Source organism: Pangasianodon hypophthalmus, chromosome 10, assembly GCF_027358585.1.
Source record: "Pangasianodon hypophthalmus isolate fPanHyp1 chromosome 10, fPanHyp1.pri, whole genome shotgun sequence".
NCBI lineage: Eukaryota > Metazoa > Chordata > Actinopteri > Siluriformes > Pangasiidae > Pangasianodon > Pangasianodon hypophthalmus.
In genome coordinates this window covers 853,958-876,457 of record NC_069719.1, presented here as the reverse complement: position 1 = coordinate 876,457, position 22,500 = coordinate 853,958, and the positions used below count along the sequence as shown (strand labels likewise).

General features: G+C 46.5%; 1 protein-coding gene across 9 annotated transcripts in view; it reads right to left on the bottom strand.

The window, feature by feature from the left end:
- birc6 (baculoviral IAP repeat containing 6) overlaps positions 1-22,500 on the bottom strand; it is a 120,920-nt gene that overhangs the window by 7,796 nt on the left and 90,624 nt on the right. For all 9 annotated transcript variants that reach the window (XM_053237756.1, XM_053237759.1, XM_053237762.1 and 6 more), the window contains exons 66-71: positions 11,884-12,103; positions 10,945-11,090; positions 9,403-9,513; positions 7,555-7,772; positions 5,420-5,581; positions 3,033-3,110 (exon numbers count right to left, since the gene is read on the bottom strand). In XM_053237756.1, the coding sequence (XP_053093731.1) occupies positions 3,033-3,110; positions 5,420-5,581; positions 7,555-7,772; positions 9,403-9,513; positions 10,945-11,090; positions 11,884-12,103 (935 nt within the window). The remainder of the gene's footprint in view (positions 1-3,032; positions 3,111-5,419; positions 5,582-7,554; positions 7,773-9,402; positions 9,514-10,944; positions 11,091-11,883; positions 12,104-22,500) is intronic.

Here is a 22,500-nt window from a genome sequence, read left to right as displayed (position 1 = left end):
TGTGAAACTAAAATAAAGAAACGGCGCCTGGCAGAAAGTCTGTAACACACACACTGCTGAACTTCATCTTCAGAAATACGCTGAGAAATTTTACAAGTTAAATATCTTTGATGATCATGATGGTGATAAAGATGATGATGATGATGATGATGATAGTGGTGACAGTGATGGAGATGATTGAAGATGATGATAGTGGTGATGATAGTGGTGATGGTGTGGTGGTGATGGTGATGATGAGAGTGGTGATGGTGTGGTGGTGGTGATGAGAGTGGTGATGGTGTGGTGGTGGTGATGATGATGAGAGTGGTGATGGTGTGGTGGTGATGATGAGAGTGGTGATGGTGTGGTGATGATGATGAGAGTGGTGATGGTGTGGTGGTGATGATGAGAGTGGTGATGGTGTGGTGGTGATGATGAGAGTGGTGATGGTGTGGTGATGATGATGATAGTGGTGATGGTGTGGTGGTGGTGATGATGATGAGAGTGGTGATGGTGTGGTGGTGGTGGTGATGATGATGAGAGTGGTGATGGTGTGGTGGTGGTGGTGATGATGATGAGAGTGGTGATGGTGTGGTGGTGGTGGTGATGATGAGAGTGGTGATGGTGTGGTGGTGGTGGTGATGATGATGAGAGTGGTGATGGTGTGGTGGTGGTGGTGATGATGATGAGAGTGGTGATGGTGTGGTGGTGGTGGTGATGATGAGAGTGGTGATGGTGTGGTGGTGGTGGTGATGATGAGAGTGGTGATGGTGTGGTGGTGGTGGTGATGATGATGAGAGTGGTGATGGTGTGGTGGTGGTGATGATGATGAGAGTGGTGATGGTGTGGTGGTGGTGGTGATGATGATGAGAGTGGTGATGGTGTGGTGGTGGTGGTGGTGATGATGAGAGTGGTGATGGTGTGGTGGTGGTGGTGATGATGATGAGAGTGGTGATGGTGTGGTGGTGGTGATGATGAGAGTGGTGATGGTGTGGTGGTGGTGGTGATGATGATGAGAGTGGTGATGGTGTGGTGGTGGTGATGATGAGAGTGGTGATGGTGATGAGAGTGGTGATGGTGTGGTGGTGATGATGATGAGAGTGGTGATGGTGTGGTGGTGATGATGATGAGAGTGGTGATGGTGTGGTGGTGGTGGTGATGATGAGAGTGGTGATGGTGTGGTGGTGGTGGTGGTGATGATGAGAGTGGTGATGGTGTGGTGGTGGTGGTGGTGATGAGAGTGGTGATGGTGTGGTGGTGGTGGTGGTGATGATGAGAGTGGTGATGGTGTGGTGGTGGTGGTGGTGATGAGAGTGGTGATGGTGTGGTGGTGGTGGTGGTGATGATGATGAGAGTGGTGATGGTGTGGTGGTGGTGGTGATGATGATGATGATGAGAGTGGTGATGGTGTGGTGGTGGTGGTGATGAGAGTGGTGATGGTGTGGTGGTGGTGGTGGTGATGATGATGAGAGTGGTGATGGTGTGGTGGTGGTGGTGATGATGATGATGAGAGTGGTGATGGTGTGGTGGTGGTGGTGATGAGAGTGGTGATGGTGTGGTGGTGGTGGTGATGAGAGTGGTGATGGTGTGGTGGTGGTGGTGATGAGAGTGGTGATGGTGTGGTGGTGGTGGTGGTGATGATGATGAGAGTGGTGATGGTGTGGTGGTGGTGTGGTGATGATGATGATGAGAGTGGTGATGGTGTGGTGGTGGTGGTGGTGATGAGAGTGGTGATGGTGTGGTGGTGGTGGTGGTGATGAGAGTGGTGATGGTGTGGTGGTGGTGGTGGTGATGAGAGTGGTGATGATGGTGATGATTGAAGATGATGAGAGTGGTGATGATGGTGATGATTGAAGATGATGAGAGTGGTGATGATGGTGATGATTGAAGATGATGAGAGTGGTGGTTAAGGATGGTGATAGTGACGGTGGTGTTTGCGATGGTGGTGGTGGTGATGATGGTGAAGTAACACCTGTGGGGTGTTACTATCCCAGTCAGATAGATAATATAATTAATATGAACATTTTAGAGAGAGAGAGAGAGAGAGAGAGAGAGAGAAAGAGAGAGAGAGAGAGAGAGAGAGAGAGAGAAATGAGAGATAGACATATGGAGTGACAGACAGAGAGACACAGAAAAACAGACATAAAGAGACAAACAGAAAGACAGACAGCGATAGAAAGATTGTCTCATTTTAAATGTCTCTCTCTCTGTCTGATTCTTTGTGCTGTCCTATTGGCGAATGTCCACAGATCTATAAGCATTGTAACAGAATCAATGGAGACGTCTTTATGAACTACTGGACAAACCCACGGGGACAGGACGACAACACACACACACACGCGCGCACACACATACACATACACACACACGCGCACAGATCAATAACACACACATACAGAAGGAGAGACATAAAATGAGGGGGAGTGGAGAGACAGGACAGGAAGGAGAGAGAGAGAAAAGTGGGTGAGAGACAGATGGCTAAAGTGGGAAAAAAGAGAGTAGGGAGAAGTGTGTGTGTGTGTGTGTGTGTGTGTGTGTGGACCAAGTCTTTCTAACATGCTTCCACAAGCGTGACCAGAACTTATTTTACTTCCTTCAAGTCCAGGAATTGTTGTGGGCGGAGCCTGCTGTAGTACAAGTTGCTGATTGGACAAAACACACACTTCACGAAATGACCAATCCGCCATTTATATATTAAAAAACTAAATCAGTTTAAGCTGTGCCTTCTCATGGCATTCGCTCATCATTTGAGTCGTTAGCTGAAAGAACACTGTTGCTAGGCAACTGGGAAATACGGACACCAAGTATAAACTAGCTAATAATCAAGGCTATGATTTATCATGTTAGCACATAGCCATTACGTCGTTTATATGGAACGTATAAGGACACAGTAACCATAGAAACGAGAGAGAACAATGAGAAACATCAATTAAGAAAAGACTAAAATTATCCTTGGACCACCAAGAGAACGTCCACGCTCAGAGAGAGAGAGAGAGAGAGAGAGAGAGAGAGAGAGAGAGAGAGAGAGAATGAGAACCGGAAAACATTCTGACCTGTAAAAAGCTAGACGTTTGCGGGTTCCACTTCTCCTCCGGGCGTCCGTGCCACGTGTTCAGGATACTTAAACACACCTGAGGGAGAAAAAAGTGTGAGAACAAACAAACAACAAGACATTCCTTTTAACGTAAAAATCAAAGGTGAGGTAACGTAGTAAATTTCCAACAGAGAGAAACACAGAATAGACAGGTACGCTGACACACAGAGATAGAGAAAGTCATGCAGATGCACACAGACAGGTACAGAGACACAGAGCAACACGCACAGACAGACAGACAATCACAAAGATGCACAGACAGGCGCACGAAAAGACACACAGGTGCACAGACAGAACAGACAGAACAGACATTAAGACAGAGAGAGGAACACACATGCACAGACAGACACAGAGACAGACAGACACACAGAGACAGACAGACACACAGAGACAGAGACAGACAGACACACACAGAGACAGACAGACACACAGAGACAGAGACAGACAGACACACACAGAGACAGACAGACACACAGAGACAGAGACAGACAGACACACAGAGACAGAGACAGACAGACACACACAGAGACAGACAGACACACAGAGACAGAGACAGACAGACACACACAGAGACAGACACACAGAGAGACAGAGAGACACACAGACACACACAGTGACAGACACACAGAGACAGACACACACAGAGACAGACAGACACACAGAGACAGAGACAGACAGACACACACAGTGACAGACACACAGAGACAGACAAACACAGAGACAGAGAGACACAGACACACACAGAGACAGACAGACACACAGACGGAGAGAGAGACACACAGACAGAGAGACACACAGACAGAGAGACACACAGACAGAGAGACAAACACAGAGACAGACAGACACACAGACAGAGAGAGAGACACAGACAGAGAGAGAGACACAGACAGAGAGACACACAGAGACAGAGAGAGACACAGAGACAGAGAGAGACACAGAGACAGAGAGACACACAGACAGAGAGACAAACACAGAGACAGAGAGAGAGACACAGACAGAGAGAGAGACACAGACAGAGAGAGAGACACACAGACAGAGACAAACACAGAGACAGAGAGAGACACAGACAGAGAGACAGAGAGACACACAGACAGAGAGACACACAGACAGAGAGACACACAGAGAGACACACAGAGAGACACACAGACACACAGACAGAGAGACAGATACACAGAGAGAGAGACACACAGAGAGAGAGAGACACAGAGAGAGAGAGACAAACACAGAGAGAGAGAGACACACAGACAGAGAGACAGATACACAATCGCAAAGACGCACAGACAGAGAGACAGACAGAGTCTGTAATTAATTAAGTAATTAAACACACTTTCACACAAGTGATACACGTCATCACATACAGACCTTTTATGTCATGGATTTGAGCTTGCGTTACCATCTGTGTCCTCCAGAGATTTTGAGGAATGTCAGAAAGACCGATGGGCGTATGACATCAAAGTACCACGAGAACGATTGGAGAATTACGCAGTACAGATCGCAGAACTATGCTCTCGCGGTACTTTGGTGTATACGCCGATCGGTCTGCGCAGCGCCGCGTGAAGTCTAAACACAGCTAATGTCTAAAGATGAGAACAAGTTATGTTGTTTCTTTCTACGGGCACAAACTGGCACAATTCGAGCACAAACGAACGTCACCTGTTTGGGGTGATTTAAACGACATGGGGTGGAGAGTGACGTCACCGCTCCCAAAATTCTTCTTGTTATATCTCGGGAAGGAAAGTAAATACAGGGTTTGTTTTAACGGCACAAACGAACGGCACCAATTTGATACGATTTGGACGACATGGAGTGGAGAGTGACGTCACACAGCCAAAAAAGATTGTTTAATATCTTGAACGCCAAACCAGCACAAACGTTCGTTTTTGCAGCACAAATCAGCACAAACAAATGGTATAGTTTTGGTGACAATTTATTTATATGGGGTGCCAACTTCACAGAGCTTTTATTATATTCGGTTTTATTACGTATCACTGTTGCACTGTGGGACGAGACACTAAGGAAGAACATTTCACCTCATTAATACGTCACATCACATGTATGTAATGTATGTGACAAATAAAGAACCTTGAACAGCCAGAGAGACAGACAGATAGATAGACAGACAATCGCAAAGACGCCCAGACAGACGCGCAGAGGCACAGACAGACGCGCATAAAGAAATGCAGGTGCACAGAGAAGCACACAGAATGACATACAGATGCACAGACAACAGATATGAAGATCTAGAGACAGACAGACACACACAGACACGCAGACAGACACGCAGACAGACACGCAGACAGACACGCAGACAGACACACAGACAGACACACAGACAGACACACAGACCTTGCCGTCGTTGTAGAGGTTTGGGTTGAAGCGCACACTGTGGCCTCCCGTCGTCTCCAGGTTGACTAGAGGAGGGGAGTTCGGATAATCCTGAGGAAAATACACGTCAAACTCAAAGCAGCCATTCGCATACGGAGTGTCTGCTGGGCCTGTAATCAACACCTGAGAGAGAGAGAGAGAGAGAGAGAGAGAGAGAGAGAGAGAGAGAGAGAAATGAGATACTGTAATGGTATCCAGTGATGTAGTGAAAACACACACACACACACACACACACACCATCCAGACATTAGCACTGTTTAGATAATATTTTGCTGCTCCACACACACACACACACACACACACACACACACACCAGATTAAATCAGGAGAGCTGTGCCTGGCTATTAGCGACTGCTGCTATAAAAGTGCAATGATACCAGTGAAGTGCGGTTCTTCTCACGAAGGATGAGGGAGCGAAAATGACTTCTTAATGTTTTATAAATTATAATCAGAAAAGATGAAGGAATTGGGATGGAAGTGAAGGAAATGCAAGAGAAGAGAAGAGAAGAGAAGGCAGGAGAAGGGAATGTAAGGCAGCATATGAGAATGGAAGAGAAGGCAGGAAAAAGAAAGGGAAGGAAAGGGAAGGGAAGAGAGGCCACAGAAGGGAATGCAAGGTAAAGCAAGGGAATAGAAGAGAAGGGAATGGAATGGAAGGGAAGGGAAATGAAGGGAAGGGAAGAGAAGAGAAGAGAAGAGAAGAGAAGGCAAGGCAAGGCAAGGCAATGGAAGGGAAGGGAAGGGAAGGAAAGGGAAATGAAGGCAAGGCAAGGCAAGGGAATGGAAGAGAAGGGAAGGGAAGGGAAGGGAATAGAAGGGAAGGGAAGGGAAGGGAAGGGAAAGGAAGGCAATGGAAGGGAAGGCAAGGCAAGGGAAGGGAAATGAAGGCAAGGGAAGGCAAGGGAAGGGAAGGGAAGGGAAGGGAAGGCAAGGCAAGGCAAGGCAATGGAAGGGAAGGGGAGGGAAGGGAAGGGAAATGAAGGGAAGGGAAGGGAAGGGAAGGGAAGGGAAGGGAATGGAAGGGAAGTGAAGGCAAGGCAATGGAAGGGAAGGGAAGGAAAGGGAAGGCAAGGCAAGGCAAGGGAAGGGAAGGGAAGGAAAGGGAAGGCAAGGGAAGGGAAATGAAGGCAAGGGAAGGCAAGGGAAGGGAAATGAAGGCAAGGGAAGGGAAATGAAGGCAAGGGAAGGCAAGGGAAGGGAAGGCAAGGCAAGGGAAGGGAAATGGAGGCAAGGGAAGGCAAGGGAAGGGAAGGGAAGGGAAGGGAAGGGAAGGGAAGGCAAGGCAAGGCAATGGAAGGGAAGGGAAGGGAAGGGAAGGGAAGGGAAGGGAAATGAAGGGAAGGGAAGGGAAGGGAAGGGAATGGAAGGGAAGTGAAGGCAAGGCAATGGAAGGGAAGGGAAGGAAAGGAAAGGAAAGGAAAGGAAAGGGAAGGCAAGGCAAGGGAAGGGAAGGGAAGGGAAGGGAAGGGAAGGCAAGGGAAGGGAAGGGAAGGGAAGGAAAGGGAAGGGAAGGGAAGGAAAGGGAAGGCAAGGGAAGGGAAATGAAGGCAAGGGAAGGGAAATGAAGGCAAGGGAAGGCAAGGGAAGGGAAGGCAAGGCAAGGCAAGGCAAGGCAATGGAAGGGAAGGCAAGGGAAGGGAAATGAAGGCAAGGGAAGGGAAATGAAGGCAAGGGAATGGAAATGAAGGCAAGGCAAGGGAAGGGAAGGGAAGGGAAGGGAAGGGAAGGCAAGGCAAGGGAAGGGAAGGGAATGGAAGGGAAGCAAAGTGAAGGGATGGGAAAGGAAAGGAAAGGAAAGGAAAGGAAAAGGAAGAGAAGAGAAGAGAAGAGAAGAGAAGGGCAAGGCTGCAAAGGGAAGAGAAGAGAAGGGCAAGGCTGCAAAGGGAAGAGAAGAGAAGAGAAGGGTAAGGCTCTAAAGGAAAGAAGGTAAGGTAAGAAAGCAGCTCTGTGATCAGTGCAGAGTTAACAGGGTGCGATGATGGAAACTCCATTACACACACTGATGTTAATAGTGTCCGATTAGAGCTAGTCACAGATAAGTGCTCACATGTCAAATACAACAAGAGACAGAGACTGTGTGTGTGTGTGTGTAAAACCTTCATGATGTCGAGGCGTTCCTCATCACAGCGAACAAACACACTTGAGGAGGAGGACAGGGGGAGGGAGGTGGACAGAGTGACAGCCTCCTGGGCGAGTCTTCGTGCCCGTGCTGCGCTGTTAGCATCACTAGCGTTCTTCACCTGAGACAGGTAATGGTAGTTCACCTTAAACACCAACTTCCCGTCCTCATCCTCACACACCATCTCGAATGTGTCTACGGTAGAGAAAACACACACACACACACACACACACACACACACACACACACACACACACACACACACATACAGAGCATGGTAAAGTGTTGCTTCACACACATTGAGTACTGCTGATCCCAGTGAAGGAGGCATGGCTTCTGTGCCTTGACCTCACGAGTCTGCACTGTGTGTGTGTGTGTGTGTGTGTGTGTGTGTGTGTGTGTGTGTGTGTGTGTAACAGTGAGAATGCGTGTGTGCCAGCGCTAACCTGTTTACACACACACACACACACACACACGCGCACACACACCAGTGCAGATCAGCTCACTTCAGTCAAATTGATTCTGGCAGAATGAAACTCCGCTCGTCAATCAGTGGACAGAGAGATGGAGAGTGAAGGGATGAAAAGAAGAAACGATCTCTATCACTCTCTCTCTCTCCCTCTTTTGTCACTCTTCTGTCTCTTTGTTTCGTTCTCAACATCTCACTCTTTCTGCATCTCTTTCTCTTCCTTTCTCTGGAGTGTTTTGCACTGTTTAAGTATGGAGCAATAATCTGCAAATACGATATACTGTGTCCACTCTTAATGACACACAGAGTAACCAATCAGACCGCAGTTCTCATCCCAAACAATTCTGTAACCAATCAGACCGCAGTTCCCCCCCCTTAACGATATTGTAACCAATCAGACCGCAGTTCTCGACCTTAACGATATTGTAACCAATCAGACCACAGTTCCCGCCCTTAACAATATCGTAGCCAATCAGAGCGCAGTTCCCGACCTTAACAATATAGTAACCAATCAGAGCGCAGTTCCCGACCTTAACGATATAGTAACCAATCAGAGCGCAGTTCCCGCCCTTAACAATATCGTAACCAATCAGACCGCAGTTCCCGCCCTTAACAATATTGTAACCAATCAGACCACAGTTCCCGCCCTTAACAATATTGTAACCAATCAGACCACAGTTCCCGCCCTTAACGATATCGTAGCCAATCAGACCGCAGTTCACGCCCTCAACAATATCGTAGCCAATCAGACCACAGTTCATGCCCTCAACGATATCGTAGCCAATCAGAACGCAGTTCCCGCCCTTAATCATGTTGTAACCAATCAGAACGCAGTTCCTGCCTTTAATCACGTTGCAACCAATCAGACCGCAGTTCCCGCCCTTAACGATATTGTAACCAATCAGACCGCAGTTCCCCCCCCTTAACGATATTGTAACCAATCAGGCCGCAGCTCCCTCCCTTAATGTCACTGTAACCAATCAGACAATAGTTTCCGCCCCTAACATCACTGTAACCAATCAGAACACAGTTCTTAGAAATTACCACTATGGCTCAATTTCTGGCAGGTTCTGTTGTTTGTATCTGGACCTGATATGCTTGCAAGCTTAAAAACCCCAAATAAATAAACACACATTCACACATACAGTTTAATAAATAACTGATGAATCTGATCACGTGTATTGAGTTGTCATGGTGAGTTATTGTCATGAGAGAGTAAGTGTGTCCGTGACCAGTGGTGTGCTTCTGTAATAAATGTACACGGTGTCCAATTTTTACAACTTCTACAATCAATACATAATTACTTCCACTTATTATATATAATAATCTATAACATAATTCTCATTGATTGCTCACCGAACTGCAGTTTCTTCATGGCAGCGACGTATTTCTCCTCCAGAGAGCGCAGGTTGGACAGAGGCTTCGGTCTCGCTGCCGTCTTTCTCGAGCACTCCGCCAACTTCCGCTCTGTCGGGGAGGAAAAAATATTTATTTATTTATTTTCTAGGGACAGATACATTAACAGAAAAAAATTCTATCACTGATATAACTCAATGCTATTTTATATCGATAATACAACATCTGGATCGGACTTTATGGATGTAGGAGATTTTTAATTACGCTTCTAATGGATTTGTTGAATTAATAAAATAACGTAAATGTTTGTGTTAATTTGATGTGATGTGCTGTACAGAAAACTTGTCCATGGTGTGAAGGATAATCTGACCTAGCGCTCATCTGCTACTCTTCTAGAGAAACTTTAACTTCATTCATGACTTCTCGAGATAAACAACGTCTCTGATTAAGGCGCGTCTCCTCCGATTAATTTCAGTGTGATATTAAACTGTCAGACAGTGGAACTGGATTTAATACTCATCACGCAAGAAAAACGCGCTCAAGCTCAAGGTCAGAATCACACGTAACTGAGACACGCCTCTGCTTCAGACAAACTCCGCCCCTGCACGCGTAACTCTCACGTAACCTCTGAATAGTCTGAAGTGTGTGTCTGTGTGATACCAGAGACACAATCACACATTTTACATTCCCAGCTCTTGGATTTGTCCTCAATAACGATTTCTCCGATTTCTCCCGCGCCTTGACGAACAACCTGCGCGTCTTTACACGACGTCTACACGGCTTATCGAGTCGCGCTGAATAATGACGATCTCTGGTCCAATTAAGTGTGTCGGCGCAGCACAATCACACACCTTTATCCTGTTTCACACATTCCCTCACAGATGTGCTGAGAAGAGCGCGCCTGGGCTGCGGGAGTCGTAAAGCAGCGGACGATATTGACGGCTTCCTGTATTCCTCGCTGAGGTGTGGGATTTTTAACGGTGTTAGAATACGGAGGTCAATGCGGAGCTGGAGGAGCCAATCAGAACGCTCGTTTTTTTAAAAAGAGGGAGCACTAATTATACGGTTTAAACGTTTTTGCTCCTCCCTCCCCTCACACCCTACAGAGTCATCCATCAGCCTGAAGAATCCGCACACGGAGGAAAGGGAGATCCCTGGAACCTTGGTTCTGAAAGTCGGCTCTGCGTACGGCCCAAAGGTTAGCTTAGATTTTTACATTTTTGGTTCAGTGATTGATGTTATATTTATTTCTGACTTATGAATAAAACTCAGTAAGAACTAAGTTTAATCCAAACCTCAAAACCTCAGAAATAAATAAAGAAAGCTCTATAAATATCCAGAATATTACTGAACACATTTAAATAATGAGACTAATGTCTGAATAATCGGATTATGTGTGTCAAATAAATCTGTACTGAGAGACAGACTCAACCCTCTAACCCTCAAAAGTCTCTCTGGAAAAAAGCATCAGCCAAATGAGTGAATCTAAATGTAAATGCAAGTGTGTGTGTGTGTGTGTGTGTGTGTGTGTGTGTGTGTTACCGTGATTAGCCTGGCGCAGGCTGGTCGTAGCAGCGTACACGATCTCGGCTGTTTTCTGGATGTCGGGAACGAGCAGAGTCAGACCTTCAGGCTCCGGATCAGACGGCTCCGCCTTCATCACTCCTTTACTCTTATCTTTCTTTGACCTGAGATGGAGAGAAAAAAGACACACTGGATGTTACTTCTGACAGACTGATAGACAGAGGGGCAGGAAGAGAGACAGACAGAGGGGCAGGAAGGGAGACAGAGGGGTAGGAAGGGAGATAGACAGAGGGGCAGGAAGGGAGACAGACAGAGGGGCAGGAAGGGAGACAGAGGGGCAGGAAGGGAGATAGACAGAGGGGCAGGAAGGGAGACAGACAGAGGGGCAGGAAGGGAGACAGAGGGGCAGGAAGGGAGATAGACAGAGGGGCAGGAAGGGAGACAGACAGAGGGGCAGGAAGGGAGACAGAGGGGCAGGAAGGGAGATAGACAGAGGGGCAGGAAGGGAGACAGACAGAGGGGCAGGAAGGGAGACAGACAGAGGGGTAGGAACGGAGACAGAGGGGCAGGAACGGAGACAGAGGGGCAGGAAGGGAGACAGAGGGGTAGGAACGGAGACAGACAGAGGGGCAGGAAGGGAGACAGACAGAGGGGCAGGAAGGGAGACAGAGGGGTAGGAACGGAGACAGAGGGGCAGGAAGGGAGACAGAGGGGCAGGAAGGGAGATAGACAGAGGGGCAGGAAGGGAGACAGACAGAGGGGCAGGAAGGGAGACAGAGGGGTAGGAACGGAGACAGAGGGGCAGGAAGGGAGACAGAGGGGCAGGAAGGGAGATAGACAGAGGGGCAGGAAGGGAGACAGACAGAGGGGCAGGAAGGGAGATAGACAGATGGGCAGTTGAGCAGACAGACAGATGGGCAGACAGACAGATTGTTTGTGAACACTGTATAAACAGACCTGAGGCGGTTGGTGTAGGTGTCGACGCAGGTCTTCATCTTGGCCAATAGCGTGCTGACGGAGGTGTGGCTCTGAGCGTTAGGCTCCTCCTCCTCCTCTTCCTCAGTGGTGGAGGTGGAGAGAGGGAGCAGCAGAGGAACGAGAGAGGAGCAGGACGACAGAGCACGCAGGAGCTCCAACAGAGCGCGGTACAGAGGGACGTGACGGGCCATGTCCAGCACTGAGAGAGAGAGAGAGAGAGAGAGAGAGAGAGAGAGAGAGAGAGAGAGAGAGAGGGGGACGATTAAAGTTAAATCATTTCTGTAATACACATCCCTTAAACTATACTTCTATATAAAGTGTCTGTCTATCCCTAACTATCCCTCACTCTGTCCAACTATCCAATGATGTATCTCTCCTTCCCTCTATCTGTCCATCTCCTCATCCATCTATACATCTGTTTGTCTAACCATTCAACCCTCTGCCCATCTGTCTATCCCTCCGACAATAAGTATTTATAGTGTCTGTGTATCGATATTTAATTTTTCTCTATATCTCTCCCTCCTTCCCTCCATCTGTCTGTCCATCCATGTGTCTACTTATCTAATCAAGTATCTGTCTATCCTTCATCACTCCATCTACACTCGAATTAGCCTGATATTATTTGAAGGACAAACGCACGTGTGCGCGCTCTCTCTCACACACACACAATCTCACACACACAATCTCACACACACAATCTCACAATTTCTCTCTCTCTCTCTCTCACACATACACACACACACACACACTCCCTCACACACACAATCTCACACACACACACACACACAATCTCACAATTTCTCTCTCTCTCTCACACAATCACATACACACACACGTTCACTCTCTCTCTCACGCAATTTCTCTCTCTCTCTCTCTCTCACACATACACACACACACACTCCCTCTCACACACAATCTCATACACAATTTTTCCTTTACACACAAAATCACACACACATTCTCTCTCTCTCATACACACAATCATAAACACACACACTCACACAATTTCTCTCTCACACACAATCTCTCTTTCTCTCTCTCTCACACACACACTTCTTCCAGCCAACTGGCTGTTGCTTCAGTAGCGATGCCAATAAAATGTGCATTAATTACAAACTCACTCCCGTTTACCGTTACTCTCCGAGCAGACAGACACACACACATCTGCATAAAGCTGTTTTACATCACAGCAGGTAATTTAATGGAATTTAAAAAAATTATAAATAATTAATACTTATTTCATTCTTATTACAGATATTTTAATAAAAAAATTAAAAAGTAAAAAAAAACTTGAGTGAACTGTATTTGTGATTAAAAACCTCTGCATTTCTTGCTTCAAACAATTTTTGGAAATAAAATTGACATTTCTGTTCTCAGCGTGAAAAACGAAAGACAGATCGTGTGATGGAGGACAAAAGACAGACACAGTGTAAATAAAGAGTGTGTATACATGTGTGTGTGTGTGTGTGTGTGTGTGTGTTGGGGTGGGGATGGAGGGGTTTGGCTCCGTGTTTCCTCTCCCTTCAAAGTCAGTGTGTGTTGTGAATTCTCCTCACATTCCTCCTCCTCTTTTCCATCTCTTCCATCCAGACACTGATTTACTGCACACACACACACACACACACACACACTCACACACACTCACACACAAAGTCCTCTCTTTAATCAGACGTTGTGAGTGGTGTGCGATCAGCTGGACGATAAATAATGTTAGTGTGAGCACTGAGGACGCACAGGCGAAGACAGTGTGTGTGTGTGTGTGTGTGTGTGTGTGTGTGTGTGTGTGACCTTGTGTGTGTTTCTGGGACGAGTTCGCAACTGAAGCTTTTAGGACAGGACGATGAGGAGAGACAGAAATATCGCTCTAATAACACATCACACTTCTCTAATAACCTTATGTGGAGTAACAGGGAGAGAGAGAGAGGGAGGGAGAGAGACAAAGCAAGACAGAGACAGACAGATGGAGAGAGCAACAGATAGAGAGAGAGAGACACACAGACAGATGAAAGGACAGACAAGAAGAGAGAGACAGAGAAAGCAACAGACAGACAGAGATGGAGAGAGAGACAGATGGACAGATTTATTGACATTTATTAAACTGTTACCTGATTTTCTAAATTCTGGATTTAAAGAGCGAGAGACAGACAGAGAGAGAGAGAGAGAGACAGACAGATACAGAGAGACAGACAGATACAGAGAGAGAGACAGTGAGAGAGAGAGACAGTGAGAGAGAGAGACAGACAGAGAGACAGTGAGAGAGAGAGAGACAGTGAGAGAGAGAAAGTGAGACAGAGAGAGAGAGAGAGAGAGAGAGAGAGAGAGAGAGAGAGACAGACAGATACAGAGAGAGAGAGAGAGAGAGAGAGAGAGAGATACAGAGAGAGAGACAGTGAGAGAGAGACAGACAGATACAGAGAGAGAGACAGTGAGAGAGAGACAGACAGATACAGAGAGAGAGAGAGAGAGAGAGAGAGAGAGAGACAGAGAGAGAGACAGACAGATACAGAGAGAGAGAGAGAGAGAGAGACAGAGAGAGAGACAGACAGATACAGAGAGAGAGAGAGAGAGAGAGAGAGAGACAGAGACAGAGAGAGAGACAGACAGATACAGAGAGAGAGACAGTGAGAGAGAGACAGACAGATACAGAGAGAGAGAGAGAGAGAGAGAGAGAGAGACAGAGAGAGAGACAGACAGATACAGAGAGAGAGAGAGAGAGAGAGACAGACAGATACAGAGAGAGAGAGAGAGAGAGAGACTGCTCAAACTGTTGTATCAATAATGCAGTAGAAGGAGAGATAAAGCATGAAGTACATCTGCTTTTAACACTGCTGTGTCTCAGAGGAGAACATGCACACACACCCGCACGCGCACACACCCGCGCGCACACACACCCGCGCGCACACACCCGCGCGCACACACCCGCGCGCACACACCCGCGCGCACACAATCACGATGAAAAAGTGACTGAAGATGGGATTTAAATGACTGAATGTGTTTTAAAGGAACTCAGATGGACAGAATGTGAGAGTTTGACGCGCTCACAAGAAGAGAGATTAAGTTCCGGTTAAGTGGAAATGAGACGAAACAGGAACATCGTCAGGAACATCGTCAGGAACATCGTCAGGAACATCGATGGGAAAGATCTGGGTCCCGCTCAGAGCTTTTGTGTGGAATATTCTAGCGAACACGATGAGTGGACTCTGAACGCGGTGTAACTGATCCTGTGCTCAACACGGTAATAAAGTTCAGCGCACTCGTACAGATAAACACACAGTTACACACGGAAATCACACGCTACAGTGTGAAAAGCGTGAAAACGTTTTCTCCAGGGTAAGAAGACGTTTATTTAACATTTATAGAAAGAGTCACAAGTGTCACATTTTTCTTTTCAGCGCCAGTATGAGACGCAGGCTCGGCCAATCAGAACGCACCGTTAGAACAATAACGGCTTTCTAGAGGTCTGCAGGTGAAATCCACTACAGGATGATAACGCTGAGGAAATCCTGGAAAACCCCGTCACCGTCCTGCACACGCTCACGTTAATGACTTTACTGCATCCTCCATTCAGCTCGACACACACTTTCCACAAAGAGAGGTGGGAATTCATCCCTCGCTCTCTCTCTCTCTCTCTCTCTCTCTCTCTCTCCTATCCTCTCTCTTATTCGCACAATAGGTCATAATTAACCATGACAGCCTGCTAGACGGGGGGGGGAGTGGGACAGAAAGACAGTGAGAGAGAGAGAGAGAGAGGAAGACAGGCAGTGAGAAAGAGAAAGAGGAAGAATGACAGCGAGAGAGAAAGAGAAAAAGAACGACAGCGAGAGAGAGAAAGAGAGGAAGACAGGCCGTGAGAGAGAGAAAGAGGAAGAACGACAGCGAGAGAGAGAGAAAGAGAGGAAGAACGACAGCGAGAGAGAGAGAAAGAGAGGAAGACAGGCCGTGAGAGAGAGAAAGAGGAAGAACGACAGCGAGAGAGAGAGAAAGAGAGGAAGAACGACAGCGAGAGAGAGAGAAAGAGAGGAAGACAGGCCGTGAGAGAGAGAAAGAGAAGAAGACAGGCCGTGAGAGAGAGAAAGAGAGGAAGACAGGCAGTGAGAGAGAGAAAGAGAGGAAGAACGACAGCAAGAGAGAGAAAGAAAGAGAGAAAGACAGGCAGTGAGAGAGAGAAAGAGAAGAAGAACGACAGCGAGAGAGACAGAAAGAGAGGAAGAACGACAGCAAGAGAGAGAAAGAAAGAGAGAAAGACAGGCACTGAGAGAGAGAAAGAGAGGAAGAACGACAGCGAGAGAGAGAGACACAAGAAGACAAAGACATGCAGGGAGAGAGAGAGAGAAAGAGACAGAAAGACAGGCAGACAAAAAAGAGAAGAAATCAAAGAGAAATACAAGAGAGAGAGAGAGAGACACATATTTATATACACTGTATAAGTGTGTGTGTCTCTCTCTATATCTATCTATATGTGTGTCTCTCTCTCTCTCTCTCTATATGTGTGTGTCTCTCTCTATGTGTGTGTGTGTGTGTCTCTCTCTCTCTATCTATCTATATGTGTGTGTGTGTGTGTGTGTCTCTCTCTCTCTCTCTATCCATATATATGTGTGTGTGTGTGTGTGTGTGTGTGTGTTAGAGACCTGGTGTAATTTGTCCCTGGGGTCCAGAAACTGCAGATTGAAACAATAAATAATTGATGGTGTTTGGGGGGTTAACAATGGGACACGCACTTTATTTATTACACACGCTTTTATACGCGGTGTGTGTACGAGGAGGACGGACCTGCTGCTGCTGCTGCTGGGTTTTTATCCACACACACACACATCATCATCACACTCGGGCTCACACACACACACTCATCAAAACAGCTACAGGACTCAACACGGCCGCCTCCTGCTGCCACTTTACTACACCACAAACAACATTTCTGTCAGAATCAAAGGCTATGCGTCTAAATAAGCGCAATACCTTCGATGAATGAATCAAAGGAAAAAACGTAAAATTATCCACACCGAGGGTAAAGAAACATCAGCTCTCCATCTCACCTGCAGACCTGCGTCAGTGCTGAACACGCGCTCGGAGAATAAAGATCACAGACGCGTTAATTATTACACCGTGATGGTCAACAAGCACAATATTATTAGCACGATCACTTATAGAGTGTCTCCGAAACCAGGACTATCTTAAACCAGGACCAACCTGAAACCAGGACCATCTTAAACCAGGACCAACCTGAAACCAGGACCATCTCAAACCAGGACTATCCTGAAACCAGGACCATCTTAGACCAGGACCAACCTGAAACCAGGACCATCTTAAACCAGGACTATCCTGAAACCAGGACCATCTTAAACCAGGACTATCCTGAAACCAGGACCATCTTAAACCAGGACCATCCTGAAACCAGGACCATCCCGAAACCAGGACTATTTTAAACCAGGACCATCCTGACACCAGGACCAACTTGAAACCAGGACCATCCCGAAACCAGGACCAACTTGAAACCAGGACTATTTTAAACCAGGACCATCTTAAACCAGGACCATCCCGAAACCAGGACCAACTTGAAACCAGGACTATTTTAAACCAGAACCATCTTAAACCAGGACCATCCTGAAACCAGGACCATCCCGAAACCAGGACTATTTTAAACCAGGACCAGCCTGAAACCAGGACTATCTGAACACAAGTCTATACAAAACCAGGACTACCCAATCCCAAGTCTATCCGATCCTAAGCCTCTCCAAATCCAGGAGTATATAAAACCAGGACTACCTGATTCCAAGATCATCTGAACCCAGGACTATCTGATCCAAAATCTAGCCTCAAAACTATCCAAAACCAAGCCTATGCAAAATCAGGACTACCCAAACCCAGGTCTATCCAATCCCAAGTCCATCTGAACCCAGGACTATCTCTAACTGTTACAAAGCGCTGACACTGGAGACTCCTTCCATTAAATCTTAAATAAACATCTCCTTACAGAAAACTTTACAGTATTAATGATGACAGGGTTTTTAATCCGTTTACATGTACGAGTCCCTGTGACTGAGCTGTTGCTATAGAAACGATAACGTATTAGAGGGAGCGCATTAATATAAACCTGCGCTACTGTCAGAGCTGCTGTTCTAGAGAATTAATCAACACCTTCTGACCAATCAGAGTGCAGAATGAAACACTTTAAAGAGCTTTTAATTTTGAACTTCAGGTTTAGTCGAGGACACAAACACAACAGGAAGTTAAAGTCGGAATTAAACTCCAGGAATTAACTCGCATTCCGAAAACGACCGGAAAATAAACGCGTGCGTCCTTCTGTACTGTAAGCAATTAAACAGTGAATACAGCCGTAATACCTGACGAGTGAACAGAGGGGAAAATTAAAGAAGGGAGTGACCGAGTTAGTGTCCTACCACACACACACACACACACACACACACACACACACACACAGTGGAAGTGGGAGGTTGTGGTCATGGTGTGGAACAGCTTTATGAAGTAAAGCTGAATAAATGGAGTGTGATAGTACAGAGGCAGTGTTTAGCATCCGTTAATACCCCTACACACACGATAAAACACCACGCCGAGTGTGTGTGTGTGCGTGTGTGTGTGTGTGTGCGTGTGTGTGTGTGTGAGAGAGAGAGAGAGAGAGAGAGAGAGAGAGAGATGGAGAAAGAGAACGACTTCTTGAATTAGACATGGGGAGAAAATGAGTTATGCCGTTCTGTGACAGAGACTGAGCGCGCTCAGTGTGGAAAAGAGGAGGGGCTAATCATTTCTCACACCCCTACTCCTCTCCTTTCATCTCTCTCTCTCTCTCTCTCTCTCTCTACGATAAAGAATCCGCCTATCTTCCTCTGTCCCTCGTTCATTAATGCCAACAGCAGGGAGATTCCCCGACATACAGTGAGCGTGCTCGGTTAGAGAAAGTGGGCGGAGCCTGTAAAAACCCTCAGTTTTTCTGGATGGTGGAAAACTGAGAACAGGTGACACTCGCGAGCGCCGAATATTACTGTTCTGGAGGAGAACACGAAAGAGGGAAAGGAGGGAAAGAAATGTGAGGGATATGGAGAGAGATGAATGCAGAAGAGACAGCAAGAGGGAGAAGAAAGAAAAGGAAGGAAAAGAAGGAAAGAGATGGACAGAGAATGAGAGAGAGGACAGGTAAGGAAAGGAAAAGGATGAGAAGGGAACAAAAAGTGAAAAAAGGAAGAAATTGAGAGAATGAGAGAGAAAAGTAAACAAACAGAAAAGAAAAGAAAAGAAATAGAACAGAAGTGAAAGGCAAAATGGGAAAGAGAAATGGATAGAGAGATAGAATTAGAAAGGAAAGCAAAGGAACTGAAAGGAAAGGAAAATAAAGGAAAGGTAAGAAAAGGAAATATAAGAAAATGTAAGGAAAGGAATAAAAATGAAGAGAAAGGAAAAGAGAAATGTCAAATATTGAGATTGATAGAGACAGAATAAAGAAGGAAAAGAAAAAGGAAAGAAATGGAACTAAACTGAAAAGAAACAAAAAAAAGGAAAGGAAAGGGAAGAAACACAGAAAGAAAAGAAAAACAAGAAAAGGAATGTAAAAGAGAAAGAGGTGAGAAGAAAGATGGGAGAAGAAGTGGGAAAGAGAGACAGGAAAAGATTGAAAAAGGAAAGGAAATGAAAAGAGGGAACAAATGAGGCAAATTGTAGTAAAAGTAGAGAGAAATTTATTAGCTTTCATTAGTCAGACTTGTCACTGTGTGTGTGTGTGTGTGTGTGTTGCTCATTTTGAGCTGCTAAGAGGTTAGTCTGAGACAGGAGGAGCAAGTGAGCGTGTATGTGTGTGTGAGGCAGAGAGAGAGAGCGAGAGAGAGAGAGAGAGCGAGAGAGAGAGAGAGAGAGAGCGAGAGAGAGAGAGAGAGAGAGAGAGAGAGAGAGAGAGGGAGGGAGGAGAGGATTTCTCCGAGGTGTGCGTGGCTGCTAGCGGGCTGGAGAACGAATCGTGGTCCGACTCGCACGAAACAAACACTGCAACGAGACTGGAATACTGACACGGAGCAAGGGAAAGAGGAAAAACGAGTGAGAGAAGGAGGGAAAGGGGAGAGAGGGAGAGAGAGAGAGAGGGAGAAAGGGAGAGAGGGAGAGAGGGGAGGGACGCTGGGGACTGAGAGTGCTGTCTGCGCTGCGTAACACACATTCACTCTTCTCTCTCTCACACACACACACACACACACACACAAGCAAGGAGATGCAGCTGTAGACACTCTATTTCTCTCTCTCTTTCGCTCTCTCTCCATCCGTGTGTCGTTTCTGTTTCTCCGGTCCTGATGCAGGGAGCATGTGGAGCATGTTGCCTTCTCCGGCTCGCCTCGCACGCCGAAGGGTAAGACGCTCCGATATTTTTCATCTATCTATCCATCCATCCATCCATCCCTTACATTCATCACCTCTTTCTCATTCCATAGATGCATGTGTGTGTGTGTGTGTGTGTGTGTGTGTGCGTGTGTTTGTTTTCCTTCACATCCATCAGGCATATGTTCAAGGAAAAACCTCGAGGGAGACAAAGAGCAAGAGACATAGAGTAAAACAGAGAGAGAGAGAGAGAGAGAGAGAGAGAGAGAGAGAGAGAGAGAGCGGAAAAGACGAGCGATTTATCCTAAAGTAAAATCATTCCATGAGAGTGTGTGTGTGTGTGTGTGTGTTTTCAGAGGGGGTACCCCATCACTGAAGCCTCCCTCTTTTGTTTCCCCATTCCTCCACAGCTGAGTGATTAGCATCTGTGTGTGTGTGTGTGTGTGTGTGTGTGTGTGTGTGTGTGTGTGTAGTGACACCTCTTTCCTCTCGCTAGTCGATCCGTCGCGCCGTTTTCAGAGCAACAGTAACATTTTCAGTCTCCCGGACCACCAAAATGTGAGAGAGATAGAAAGAGGGAGATGGGAGAAGATAGAGAAAAAAGAAAGAAAGAAAGAAAGAAAGGAGAAAAAGGAAAGAAGGATGGAGAGATAGAGGGAGAGAGGGATACAGGGAGGAGAGCAGCGATGGGATACTGCCTTCAAAACAGCAGCTAGCAAATTCCTCTCCATTGTCCGCCTGCGCTCTCTCATATCATGTCTCCTCCTATTCACTCTCTCTCCATCGCTCTCTCTCTCATTCCTCATCACTCATTCTCTCTCTCTCTCTCTCTCTCTCTCTCTCTCTCTCTCTCTCTCTCCACAGATAAGCAGCGTTCAGGATGGGCACAACAGCCATCAGCATTGAGGAAGCCAAGGAGGAGAGGGAGGAGTCCATCCTGGCCCTGCTGGGCATCATCGGCACGTTCCTCAACCTCTTCGTCATCGTCTTCGTTTACATCTACACCACGCTCTGAGAGGGAAGGGGGCGGGGCCACAGTACAGGAGGCGGGGACTAAACAAGTGGGCGAGAGCGAGGACGAGAATCATGCAGGAAGACGTGGAGGTGGACGGGGACGAGGAGGACGAGCGCCACAGCGCCGATTTGGGGAGATGACAGAGGGATGGATATGATATGGATATGGGGCGGGGTTTTCCATACTGAAAGGGGCGGGGCTTAAGAAGGTTTCAAAATGCAAAAAAAAAAAAAAAAAAAAAAAGACATGAATATAAACTCCTAACACATACAAACATTGTGTTTGGATTCGTGGACATAAAGTGGGCGGGGCTTCCTGTACAAGAAGAGAGGCGGAGTTTAATACACTTCCAAAACTAGATTTTCATCCTGGATATTCCAGCGCTCTCTCTCATTGGCTGGCTCTCGGGATCTGCGTCTGATTGGTCAGGAGGATTTCCATGGCTCATCTCAACGGTCACAATAATGACACTTTTCCGCTAGTGTACGCTAAAAACATGGATTTACTAATTTTTTTTTTTGCTAGCACAAACAGAGCGCGTCAACAAAACATGAACAGTCTTTTGGCTAGCTCTCGATACTGCCGTCTTATTGGTCGAGGAGACTTTCGTTTCTACGGTAACACAGATGACTTGGGATAGTGTAACATCAGGATACTGTAAAAACGTTTTAAAATCTTTACAATGCTAGCAAGGAGGGCATCGAGATGAGGAAAAAGGACCGTCCTTCTAAACAAACGTTTTAATTGGCCGGCTCTTGGTCCTGCTCCCTGATTGGCTGAGGAGGTTTTCTATTTTCGCAGTAACACCAACGCATGGACTGAAAGATTCTGGAAAGAAAAGGAAAAAACTGTTTTTAATATTTAATTTCGATACTGCCGTCTTATTGGTCGAGGTAACGCCGCTGACACGCGACGTGATCCAGTGTTATATAAGATAGAACTGTGTACAGAGATGGCTCTGATTTACTCATACAGAAAGGAGAAGTGACAAAAAAAAAAAAATCTCTGCAGGTTTAACTTTTAAAACTCTTTGGATGAATGGATGAGGGGGCGGAGCTTAAGCTATCTACACGCCTGCCTAAGCTACAGCTCATCCCAGACTAATAAAAGCTGTGAAAAGAACTTTATATTTCCGCGGTAACACTAACGATGTCGGGCGTCGCCTGCATTTTACTCAACACTCAAAGATTTTGCAAAAACACGGACGAAAAGCGACTCGCGCTAAAACATCCGAATTCCTGCTTCGCCATCTCAACAAAGAACAGCAT